At 45.6% G+C, this 13,484-nt stretch overlaps 1 protein-coding gene across 2 annotated transcripts in view; it reads right to left on the bottom strand.

The window, feature by feature from the left end:
* The window catches only part of itga11a (integrin, alpha 11a), a 215,769-nt gene that overhangs the window by 111,033 nt on the left and 91,252 nt on the right, over positions 1–13,484 (bottom strand). For both annotated transcript variants that reach the window (XM_063066150.1, XM_063066151.1), the window contains exons 6-7: positions 9,886–10,013; positions 8,679–8,827 (exon numbers count right to left, since the gene is read on the bottom strand). In XM_063066150.1, coding sequence (XP_062922220.1) covers positions 8,679–8,827; positions 9,886–10,013 — 277 coding nt within the window. The remainder of the gene's footprint in view (positions 1–8,678; positions 8,828–9,885; positions 10,014–13,484) is intronic.

Raw genomic sequence — 13,484 nt, 5'->3', positions numbered from 1 at the left:
ACCATCCAGGGCATGCCATCTTTTCATTACTACCATCAGGGAAGAAGTACAGGAGCCTGAAGATGCACATTCAGAGCTTTAGGAGAAGCTTCATCCCCTCCACATCAGATTTCCGAATGGTCCAGGAACCCATGAAGACTACCTTAATATTTCTGCTTCCGCAGACTATCCAATTCAAGGTTTGACGTTGTGCATGAAGAGCTGCTTTTCTGCACACCACTGTTGTAACACATGGTTATTTGAGTTACTGTCACCTTCCTGTCAGCTTGAACCAGTTTAACCATTCTCCTCTGACCTCTCTCATTAACAAGGCATTTTTGCCAACAATACTACTGCTCACTGGATGTTTTCTGTTTTATGCATCATTCTCTGTAAAGAATAGGGACTCTTGTGCTTGAAAATCCCAGGAGATTAGCAGTTTCTGAGATACTCAAGCCACCCTTTCTGGCACCAGCAATCATTCCACAGCCAAAGTCACTTAGATCACATTTCTTCCCCATTCTGGTGTTTGGTCTGAACAACAGCTGAACCTCTTGACCATGTCTGCTTGCTTTTATGGGTTGAGTTGCTGCCACAGGATTGGCTGATTAGATATTTGCATTAATGAGCAGGAGGGCAGATGTACCTAATGAAATGGTTGCTGATTTGTATATTTGAAGATATGACCTGAAGTGAGACCCAACAATAAAGGGTAAATAGGAAAGAAGACTCTCAAGCCAGTTATTATGACCATTGATTATCAGATCGCCAAAGAATTTGCAAGTTTAGCATTGGTGAAAATGCTTGCAGTGAACTTTGGGAGTGTTTGCAATCCTGTGGTCGGGACATGTGTAGTACAGTTGCTGCTCTCAGCACTGTGGAATTTCCAAGGGAAGTGCAGATACACGCAGGTTTACTTTCGATCAAATCTCATGGTTCTCTCACTGCGGAAAAATCTGCCTGCTCAGTGCCCGAATCCAGCAGAGAGACGATGGTTGGGCCTCTCAAATTGTCTTGGGGTTCCCTTGGTTAAGGAGGGTTGTGCAGGAACTTTGAGGAGGAGTGTGTAGAAAGCAGCTAATGTCTACTTCTAAATGCCTACAACACGTGTTGGGAAGTGCAAGAGTCACAAAATGCTGCAGGAACTCAGCACGTCAGGCAGCATCTATGGAGAGGAATAAACCCCTCAGGTTCCCCTTAAATATTTCACCTTTTACCCTTTAGTTCTAGCCTCACCCAACCTAACAGGAAAAAGTTTGTTGAAATGCCTGAGTGAAGTCCTGAAGAAGGGTTTTGGCTCAAATCGTTGATTGTATACTCTTTTCCCATATCTGTTGCCTGAACAACTGTGTACCTCCAGCATTTTGTGTGTGTGTTGCTCTGCCTGATTGCAATTACCCTCTCTATATCCCTCATCATTTTGTATACCTCTAGCAAATCTTTCCTCAATCTTCTACACTTCATGGAGTAAAGTCCTAACCTTGTTCAACCTCTCCCTATGACCATTTTCCTCTCCACATCCCTGCAGGTTCTATCACTCACTTACATGCTGGGCTAATTACCCTTTGGAATGTGGTAGAAAGGTGAAGCATTGGGAAGATACCCACTTGGTGACATGGCGTAAGTGTCAGCTCCACAAAGATAGTGACGGAGGATGGGATTGAAACTGGGCTGTAGCAACTCTACCATTGTGCCATCGTAGAAGGTTGCCAAATTTCTTAAATGGCATTGCAGCAAAATCAGAGACAGCCCTAGAGTCATAAGAGTACTTCAGCACAGAAACAGGCCCTTTGGCCCATCTAGTCCATGTCAAACCATTAATCTGCCTAGTCCCATTGACCTGCATGCACTCTGACCATAACTCTCCATACACCTCCCATCCATGTACCTATCCAAACTGGGATGAAATGTTGCAATCAAACCCGTATCCACTGCTTCCAGTGGAAGCTTGCTCCACACTATATCCACCCTCTGAGTGAAGAAGTTCCCCATCATGTTCTTTTAAACATTTCACCTTCCACACCTAACCCATTAGCTCTAGATGATTGACCAAAGTGTTGCTCTACCTTTTTGTTAGACGTGCTTGGTTATGTGACAATGATCACCAACCTGAGAGCATATCACCACACCTCCCTCCCCTAACAAGTAGCTTACCCACCACCTTAACACCAAATCAGGACTTTCATGGTCAGCTTCTGGGGAGTGTTGTAAACAGAAGGATCTAGTACTACATGAACATAGTTCTCTGGAAGTGACATCGCAGGCAGAAAGAGTGGTGAAGAAGGCATTTGGCGTGCTGGCCTTCTTCAGCCAGGGCACTGATTGTAGGCATGTACTCTACGTTGCAGGTGTGCACTTCTGCGCAAGAGTCTTAGGCATCCTAAATTTTTTTTATATGGTTTCAGGTCTCCACAGGACCCTGATCTCAACATCATTGAGGCTGTCTGGGATTACCCGGAGGGACAGAAGCAAGCGAGACAGCCAAAGTCTGAAGAAGAACTGCAGCAAGTTCTCCAAGATGCTTGGAACAACCTCCCAGCTGATTTTCTCATAAAACTTCACACAGAGCACTGTGGAGAATTGATGCAGTTTTAAAGGCAAAGAGTAGTCTCGCTGAATATTGATGTGATTTAGTTTTTCACTGTTTCCTGCTATTTACAGTACCTAAAATAAGTATTCAACCCCCCCCCCTGAAAGTTTTCTTGTTTTACAACATTGAATCACAGTGGATTTAATTGGGATTTTTTGACACTGATCAACAGACAAAGACTCTTTTGTGTCAAAGTGAAAACAGATCTCTACAAAGTGATCTAAATTAATTACAAATATAAAACACTAAATATTTGATTGCATAAGTATTCACCTCCTTCAAGTCAGTATTTAGTAGATGCACCTTTGGCAGCAATTAGAGCCTTGAGTCTGTGTGGATAGGTCTCTATCAGCTTTGCACATCCGGACACTGCAATTTTTCCCCATTCTTCTTTACAGAACTGCTCACACTGTGTCATATTGCATGGGGATTGTGAACGAGCAGCCCTCTTCAATTCCAGCCACAAATTCTCAATTGGATTGAGGTCTGGACTCTGACTCGGCCACTCCGATAAGGGGGTGCTGTTGTAGTCTGGCGTACTGACCTCTACCTTGACGAGGCACAGCGACAACTCGCGGATACCTCCTCTTATTTACCCCTCGATCGTGACCCCACTAAGGAGCACCAGGCCATTGTCTCCCACACCATCACCGACTTTATCCGCTCAGGGGATCTCCCATCCACTGCTACCAACCTTATAGTTCCCACACCCCGCACTTCCCGTTTCTACCTCCTACCCAAGATCCACAAACCTGCCTGTCCTGGCCGACCTATTGTCTCAGCTTGCTCCTGCCCCACCGAACTCATTTCTGCATACCTCGACACTGTTTTATCACCCCTTGTTCAATCCCTTCCGACCTATGTTCGTGACACTTCTCACGCTCTTAAACTTTTCGATGATTTTAAGTTCCCTGGCCCCCACCGCTTTATTTTCACCATGGATGTCCAGACCTTATATACTTCCATCCCCCATCAGGAAGGTCTCAAAGCTCTATGCTTCTTTTTGGATTCCAGACCTAATCAGTTCCCCTCTACCACCACTCTGCTCCGTCTAGCGGAATTAGTCCTTACTCTTAATAATTTCTCCTTTGGCTCCTCCCATTTCCTCCAAACTAAAGGTGTAGCTATGGGCACCCGTATGGGTCCTAGCTATGCCTGCCTTTTTGTTGGCTTTGTGGAACAATCTATGTTCCGTGCCTATTCTGGTATCTGTCCCCCACTTTTCCTTCGCTACATCGACGACTGCATTGGCGCTGCTTCCTGCACGCATGCAGAACTCGTTGACTTTATTAACTTTGCCTCCAACTTTCACCCTGCCCTCAAGTTTACCTGGTCCATTTCCGACACCTCCCTCCCCTTTCTAGATCTTTCTGTCTCTGTCTCTGGAGACAGCTTATCCACTGATGTCTACTATAAGCCTACTGACTCTCACAGCTATCTGGACTATTCCTCTTCTCACCCTGTCTCTTGCAAAAACGCCATCCCCTTCTCGCAATTCCTTCGTCTCCACCGCATCTGCTCTCAGGATGAGGCTTTTCATTCTAGGACGAGGGAGATGTCTTCCTTTTTTAAAGAAAGGGGCTTCCCTTCCTCCACTATCAACTCTGCTCTTAAACGTATCTCCCCCATTTCACGTACATCTGCTCTCACTCCATCCTCCCACCACCCCACTAGGAATAGGGTTCCCCTGGTCCTCACCTACCACCCCACCAGCCACCGGGTCCAACATATTATTCTCCGTAACTTCCGCCACCTCCAACGGGATCCCACCACTAAGCACATCTTTTCCTCCCCCTCTCTCTCTGCATTCCGCAGGGATCGCTCCCTACACAACTCCCTTGTCCATTCGTCCCCCCCATCCCTCCCCACTGATCTCCCTCCTGGCACTTATCCGTGTAAGCGGAACAAGTGCTACACATGCCCTTACACTTCCTCCCTTACCACCATTCAGGGCCCCAAACAGTCCTTCCAGGTGAGGCATCACTTCACCTGTGAGTCGACTGGGGTGATATACTGCGTCCGGTGCTCCCGATGTGGCCTTTTATATATTGGTGAGACCCGACGCAGACTGGGAGACCGCTTTGCTGAACATCTACGCTCTGTCCGCCAGAGAAAGCGGGATCTCCCAGTGGCCACACATTTTAATTCCACATCCCATTCCTATTCTGACATGTCTGTCCACGGCCTCCTCTACTGTGGAGATGAAGCCACGCTCAGGTTGGAGGAACAACACCTTATATTCCGTCTGGGTAGCCTCCAACCTGATGGCATGAACATCGACTTCTCTAACTTCCGCTAAGGCCCCACCTCCTCCTCGTACCCCATCTGTTACTCATTTTTATGCACACATTCTTTCTCTCACTCTCCTTTTTCTCCCTCTGTCCCTCTGAATATACCTCTTGCCCATCCTCTGGGTCACCCCCCCCCTTGTCTTTCTTCCCGGACCTCCTGTCCCATGATCCTCTCGTATCCCCTTTTGCCTATCACCTGTCCATCTCTCGGCTCTATCCCTCCCCCTCCTGTCTTCTCCTATCATTTTGGATCTCCCCCTCCCCCTCCAACTTTCAAATCCCTTACTCACTCTTCCTTCAGTTAGTCCTGACGAAGGGTCTCGGCCTGAAACGTCGACTGCACCTCTTTCTATAGATGCTGCTTGGCCTGCTGCGTTCACCAGCAACTTTGATGTATGTTGCTAGGACATTAACTTTGTTGTTTTTAAGACGTTCCTATGTAGCTTTGGCTTTATGCTTGGGATTCACGGTCTTGTCTTGCCGGAAAACAAATCTTCTCCCAAGTCATCGTTCTCATGCAGACTGCATCAGGTTTTCCTCTAGGATTTCCCTGTATTTTGCTGCATTCATTTTACCCTCTACCTTCACAAGCCTTCCAGGGCCTGCTGCAGTGAAGCATCCCCATAGCATGATGCATCCACCACCATGCTTCACGGTAGGGATGGTGTGTTTTTGATGATGTGCAGTGTATGGTTTGCGCCAAACATGGTGTTTAGTCTGATGGCCAAAAAGCTCAATTTTGGTTTCGTCAGATAGTAGGACCTTCTTCCAGCTGACTTCAGAGTCTCTCACATGCCTTCTGGCAAACTCTAGCCAAAATTTCATGCAAGTTTCTTTTTTCAACAGTATCTTTCTCTTTGCCACTCTCCCATAAAGCTGTGACTTGTGAAGCACCTGGACAGCAGTTTTAGAGCAGGGATTCCCATGGCATAAGAAAGGTTGGGAACCACTGGTTTAGAGGATATTGCTCCTTCATGATACCCGGAAGGATAGCCAGTCATGCCAGGAAAATTTAGCCTTGTGGCCAGCAGTGCTATGGATGTCACCCACTTTCTGTATCTGGTGATGTAGTAGTTAAGCAGATAAACTAGTAGAAGGCCATTATGCCAAGACATGAGATTGATTTTTACCATGCCAGCTGGGGAATTCAAGTAAAAATCTGGAATTAATGTCAGCCGTAATAATGGTAAACATAAAGCTATGGAATTGTGTAAATACTCAGCTGGTTCATTAACGTCCTTCAGGGAAGAAAATCTGTTGCCCTAAACTGGTCTGGTCCCAATTTGGCTCCAACACGTCTGACTCAAGTTTATCATCAAATTCAGGTGAAACTAAGACTCCTGAACCAGCATGAATAACCTCACTCACCGCAACACTGAACTGATTCCACAACCTATAGACTCACTTTCCAGGACTCTACAACTCATGTTCTCAGTATTTTAAATTTATTATTATTATCATTTGTTGTTTATTTTTGCATTTGCACCATTTGTCTTAATTTGCAGATTGGTTGCTTTGCGTATAATTTTCCTCGATTCTATTGTATTTCTTTGTATTACTGTGAATGCCTGCAAGAAGGCGAACTTCTGGGTGGTGTATTGTGACATATAGTGCACTTACTCTGACAATAAATTTTCATTGAACTTTGAACTCTTACTTGTTTCTTTGGTTCTGAGGGAATTAAGGGTGAACAATAAATACTGGTGTTCCACCTCTCACGAACAAACGCGAATAAAATTAAATTGCCCAGCGATGTAGTTGGAATTTGAACTTCCAATTTCCACCTCTGAATCATTAATACTGAAGTCTAACCATTATGCTACATTCAAAAAATAGGGAGTAGATATTTTAGGGGCAAAGAACATAGAAGTGACTAACAGATAGAACTTCTCTAGCACTCTGGGCTTCAGATTCAGATCCAGATTAGCTTAATGTCATAAAGAAGATTCAATGCAATTTTTTGCTGGTGTGAAGCTCACACAGTAAACAGTATAACAATTTCAAAGTTAACAATTAGAAAAATCTTCGAAGCTCTAATTAGCCGACTGGAACATGCCTAATACGAGGGGGCATAATCTTTAGGTGACTGGAGGATGAGAGATGACTTGATAGAGGTGTATACGGTGAGAAGAGGCATAGATCGAATGGACAGTCCATGATTTTTTCCCAGGGCAGATATGGATGATAGGAGGGGCCATAATTTAAGGTGATTGGAGGAAAGTATGGGGGGGGGGTGAATGTCAGAGGTAGCTTTTTTTACGATGAGAGTGGTGAGAGTGAGGGACGTGCTGCCAGGGGTGGTGGTAGAGGCAGATACATTAGGGACGGAGATGGAGGCAGAGTTAGATAGCAGTAAAAGGAGACTCCTTTGTTTGCATCTTCGGAAACAGCTCGATTTCCATCTTCAATATCTTTGTTTTTCCCTTTCAGGATTCTTTTGACCTGGAGTTACATGATGACTTTGCTTCTTTGTGGGAATGGGACCCGTTCTTGGGGTTTCAGGACTGGCTGTTATTCAGCACGCCAGTGTTTTGGCCTGAGAGTCTGGCTCGTATTTGGAAGCCTAAGATCTTGGGGCTCTGGAGACGGGCGGATCGAGGGTCGGTGTCATGGCAGAAGACCCATGTGTCATCGGGGGAGTCAGAAAATCTTCTGCTGTGTGCCCGAAGACCCGAGATCTTTGCGATTTTCAGGCACAGAGCTTGAAAAAAGCGACGTAACAGGGATTTAACATAGTAGACCAGGGATTTGTTTGTTATGTCTCCCTGCTTGCTGGGAAAATGGAGACACCTCCCTCTCCCTTATTAGGGAGAGAGAGAACCTGTGGCATGTCGAATGCTGGTGTGAAATGTGAAGTCTCTGGGGTAACTGCAAGTCTGTGTCTTTGCTATTGCCTTGTCCATGTTTGAGTGCAATGCTTGCTTTTTTTTTTGCCGGTGGGGGGAGGGGGGGATTGTTGTTCTCTGCCGCTTATGCGTGGGAGGGGGGAACTGGGGGGGGACTTTGGGGTTCTCACGTTTGGCTGTCGTTCATTCTTTGGGGCACTTCTCTGTTTTTGTGGATGTTTGAAAAGAAAAAGCATTTCAGAATGTATATTGCATACATTTCTCTGACATTAAATTGGATCTTTCAACCTTTGAACCTTTGGCTTTTCGGAAACATTTAGATAGGCACATGGATGATAGAAGAATGCAAGGCTGTGTAGGAGGGAAGTGTTAGATTGATTGTATACTACAATACCGTGCAAAAATCTTAGCTACGACACCTAAGACTTTTGCTTAGTACTGTATCTACTAAATGCTTCCCAACATTAACAAAAACTTAAGACTCACTGTTTCAAGGGCAAATAAAGAGAAGATGGAGATGGACGTCCTTCCACCACATGCTTCAAATCTAATCAAAATTAACCCTCACAGGAAATGATATAAAAAACAGCACAATGCAAAAGTCTTAGGCAGCCTAGCTAATATGTGCCTAAGAATTTTGCAGCATACTGTAGATTAAAAGGTGGGCACAACATTGTGGGCCAAAGGGTCTGTGTTTTTCTGTGATGCTCTGTGTTTTATGGAACATTAAATACCTTTTCGAATGTGTTCCTTGCGGTGTCTCATGTAGTTCATGTAGAAATGTTTGCCTTCACCCAAGCATTAGGAATAGGTTGCAAAGGGAGCAATCCAGTATAAGTAAACTGGAAGGACTACTTGATGCCAGGAGCTATCACTGGACAGGTTATAGGGTTCATATGGTTCCTGCCATTGAATTGTAACCATCTGCTCTTGAAATAGGTGGAGGGTAGATAGTAGCTAGTTTGCTGTTACCGTGCAATCTCGATGCCGTGAGCCGTGTTGGTCTCTGTCCCTCCTCGCTGTTCAATGCTCCGTGCAGCTTTGACCACATCTGTAACAGACTTGTAGTCCCTCAGCTCAAACTCGTGAACTGCCGTCTCCCCGTATTGCACGATTCCCAGCTACAGAGCAAAAACACCAGGGATAAGAACACTGTGCATTCCACATTCCACTCGACAGACGCTGCCTGGCCCTTCCCATTGCACCATTCACCCGAGTTTCCTACTCCAGTGCTCAGTAAAGTGGGTCCCACCCTATTCTGGGTGCACAGCTGGTCAGTGGTTTGCAGGTGGAGCATCGCCAGGGTCAAATTACCGCAGGACATGGAACTGAGGTCAGTGTGAGGGTGTTTCACATGCAGTTCTCCACTCTTCACCCTGATGTTCAGCTATTAAAGAGATCTTCAATAGACAAGAAGGTGGCATCCATCATTAAGGACCCTCACCTTCTGGGACATGTCCTCTTCTCATTTCTATCATCACAGAAGAGCTACGGGAGCCTGAAGGCCCACAGCCAACATTACTAGGATAGCTCATTGCCCTCTGCCGTCAGATTTCTGAATGGATCATGAACGCATAAACACTACCCTTTTCATCTTTTTTTGCATTCTTTATTTTGTTATTTATAGTAATATTTTAGTCTTACACCACATTGCTGAACCAAGACAAAAAAAAATCATGACATCTGTTAGCGATCATAAACCTGATTCTGATTCTGACATTGCGAGCAGTTCTGGATGCAGACTCCAGGAAGAACGTGGCAGCATTAGGGAGATTTGAGATTAGTGAGGGAGATTAAAGATTCACCAGGACGTTGTTTAGAACGGAGGGTTTATTTTCACTGCAATGTAAGAAGCCAAGGGAGGGTTATGAAAAGTGTTTTGAAGTGTTTACAGTGCAGTGCCTGAGTGACTGATGGGCCCTTCCATGTCTATTGCTACTTACCACAGACCTGTTGTCTCCAGTTAATGACTCTCCTTCCATTCCCCCCACTCACAATTTACTCACCCTATGGTTTTGAACTCCCTCCATCAAATTCTCCTGAACTGCCTCCGCTCTAAGGCAGAAGCCCCTCGATGTGTGAGAGGTTGACATGGCAACAAGTTTTCAAGCCCCACTGTCTGGACGAGCCAAAGCCCAATTTATTACAAGAGAAAGGAGCAGCCCCCAGTGCTACTCACCCGTATTTGGCCAGGCCCAATGTAAAACTTCTTCAGAATGTTTATCAGGAAATTCTGGACTTCATACCAAGGATAAATGCTATTGGAGCCATCCAAAACGATCACAATGTCCATGTACGTCTCGCAGCCTGTGGGAAAGAAACAACTGAAGTTCAAGGTCATGCTGTCTGTTGGCTAATCAGGTGCCTCTCTAAACTGCAAATGCAGGCCAGTCATACAGAACACTGGATAGACCACAACTACTGGCAGCTGCTCCCACATGAAGCTGCAATCAACTCGATGGGCTGAGTAGCATCATTCTATGCTGCAACCATTTGGTGACTAGAGCATTGCGCCCAACTCTGGACACACACTCTGGAAGGAGGTTAAGATCCCACGGTAGGTGTGAAAAAGGTTTTACGGCATGCAGGACTTCAGATGAACATCAGACATAGGCACAATCTTAATGAAGCTTCTCCTGGAAGCAATGCACCTACTTCCAGTTATGCATCACCCTCTGTGAGAGAGTTTCCCCTCACATCCTTTTACATCTTCCCCCTCATCCTTTAATGTTTGCTGTCTAGTTTTTGATTCTTTTTCATTGGGATATTACATGCAACTTCTGTACCATTATCCCTGAGTTGTCTGTCTTTTTTTTTAAATTATTCAGTACAGGGGTTGGGATGTTATGTTGAAGTTGCTATTGAGGCCTAATCTGGAGTATTGGGTGCAGTTTTGGTCATCTGCCTACGGGAAAGATGTAAATAAGATTTAAAGAGTACAGAGAAAACTTACAAGGACGTTGCTGGGACTGGAGGTCCTGAGTTATAAGGAAAGATTGAATAGGTTAGAACTTTATTCCCTAGAATGTAGAAGATTGAGGGGAGATTTGATAGGAGTATACAAAAGTATGAGTTGTATGGGGTAGAATAAATGCAAGCAGGCTTTTTCCACTGAGGTTGGATGAGATTACAACCAGAGGTCATGGGTTAAGGGTGAAAGGTGAAATGTTGAAGGGAAACATGAGGGAAAACTTCTTCACTCAGAGGGTGGTGAGAGTGTGGAATGAGCTGCCAGTGCAAGTGGTGGATGTGATTTCAATTTCAATGTTTAAGAGAAGTTTGGATAGTTATACAGATGGGAGGGGTATGGTGGGCTCAGCTCTGGGTGCAGGTCAATGGGACTAGGCAGTTTAAGTGGTTCAGCATTGACTTTATGGGTTGAAGGGCCTGTAGTTTTCTAAGACTGTACAAACTTTTGGACAGTGGCTGGAATTGAATCCTGGTCGCTGGTGCAGTAAAGTGTTATGCTAACTGCGATGCATTCATGTCTTTGCAGTAACGAAAGACGGGAGGATTCAGTCACCAGTTTGGCACACACTTTCAGAAGGCAGATTAAAGTTCCAGACAAATGGGTGACAGAAACGCAAGAGATTCTACAGATGCAGGAAATCCAAAGCAACACACACAAAAACTCAAGGAACTCAGCAGATCAGGTAGAACCTATGGAAATGAATAAATCGTCAATGTTTCAGGCCAAGCACCTTCATCAGGACTGAACAAGAAAGGGGAAGATGCCAGAATAAAAAGGTGGCAGGGGGAGGGAGGGAAGGAGGACCGTCAGAAGGTGAAGGGTGAAGCCAGGTGGGTGGGAGAGATAAAGGGTTGGAGAGGAAGGAATCTGATAGGAGAGGAGAGTGGAACGTAGGAGAAAGGGAAAGGGGAAGGGCACCCGGGGGAGGTGATAGGCAGGTGAGAAGAGGCATGAGGCCAGAGTGGGGAATGGAAGAAGAGCGAAGGGGGAGGGAATTTTTTTTACCGGAAGGAGAAAGCAATATTCATGCCATCAGGTTTGAGGCTACCCAGATGGAATATAAGGTGTTGCTCTTCCACCTTGAGGGTAACCTCATCATGGCACAAATGGAGGCCTTGGACCGACATATTGGAATGGGAATGAGAATTGGAATTAAAATGTTTGGCCATCGGGACGTTCTGCTTTTGGCGGATGGAGCGGAGGAGCTTGACGAAGTAGTTCCCCAATTTACGGTGGGTGTCACCAATATAGAGGAGGCTGTATACTAATTGAGAGCACCGGACACAGTAGGTTCTCAGGCGAAGCATTGCCTCATCTGGAAGGACTGTTTGGGGCCCTGAATTGAGGTGAGGGAGGAGGTGCCCATAAAGACTTACTGAACATTCCCATACCAAAAGCCATGGATGAACTAGGAGGTACATCGTCTGCTGGAGGCTGGATCTGTGGCATTTAAGTCTGGTAACCCAGGCCTGTACCAGAAAACCAGGTATGATTTGCGGAGGACTATTTCAAGGGCAAAGAAACAATTTCAAATGAGGTTGGAGGCGACATCGGATGAATGGCAACTCTGGCAGGGTTTGCAAGACATTACTTCCTACAAAATGAAACCCAATAGCATAAATGGCAGCGATGCTTCGCAACCAGATGAACTCAATGCCTTCTATGCTCGTATTGAAAGGGAGAACACAACTACAGCTGTGAAGATCTCTGCTGCACCTAATTATCCTGCGATCTCTGTCTCAGAGGCCAAAGTTAGACTGTCTTTAAAGAGAGTGAACCCTCGCAAGGCGGAAGGCCCCAATGGAGTACTTGGTAAGGCTCTGAAAACCTGTGTTAACCAACTAGTGGGAGTATTCAAGGACATTTTCAACCTCTCACTGCTATGGGCGGAAATTCCCGCTTGCTTCAAAAAGGCCACTATTATACCAGTGCCTAAGAAGAATAATGTGAGCTGACTGAATGACTATCACCCGGTAGCACTCACATCGATGGTGATGAAATGCTTTGAGAGGTTGGTCATGACTAGACTGAACTCCTGCTTCAGCAAGGACCTGGACCCATTGCGGTTTGCCTGTCGCCACAATAGGTCAACGGCAGATGCAATCTCAATGGCTCTTCACACGGCTTTAGACCACCTGGACAACACAAACACCTAAGTCAGGATGCTGTTCATCGACTATAGCTCAGCATTTAATGCCGTCATTCCCACAATCCTGATTGAGAAGTTGCAGAAACTGGGCCTCTGTACCTCCCTCTGCAATTGGATCCTCGACTTCCTAACCGGAAAACCACAGTCTGTGTGGATTGGTGATAACATATCCTCCTCGCTGACGATCAACACTGGTGCACCTCAGGGGTGTGTGCTTAGCCCACTGCTCTACTCTCTGTATACTCATGACTGTCTGGCTAGGTATAGCTCAAGTACCATCTATAAGTTTGCTGATGATACAACCATTGTTGGTAGAATCTCGGTGGTGACGAGAGGGCATACAGGAGTGAGATATGCCAACTAGTGGAATGGTGCCGCAGCAACAACCTGGCACTCAAAGTCAGTAAGATGGAAGAGCTGATTGTGGACTTCAGGAAGGGTAAGATGAAGGAACACATACCAATCCTCATAGAGGGATCAGAAGTGGAGAGAGTGATCAGTTTCAGGTTTCTGGGTGTCAAGATCTCTGAGGATCTCACCTGGTCCCAAAATATCGATGCAGTTATAAAGAAGGCAAGACAGCAGCTATACTTCTTTAGGAGTTTGAAGAGATTTGGCATGTCAACAAATACACTCAAAAACCTCTATAGATGTACCA

This window comes from Mobula hypostoma, chromosome 13 (genome assembly GCF_963921235.1).
Source record: "Mobula hypostoma chromosome 13, sMobHyp1.1, whole genome shotgun sequence".
In the NCBI taxonomy this organism is placed as follows: domain Eukaryota; kingdom Metazoa; phylum Chordata; class Chondrichthyes; order Myliobatiformes; family Myliobatidae; genus Mobula; species Mobula hypostoma.
The sequence above is the reverse complement of the archived record's forward strand: the minus strand, read 5'-3'. Positions and strand labels throughout refer to the sequence as shown.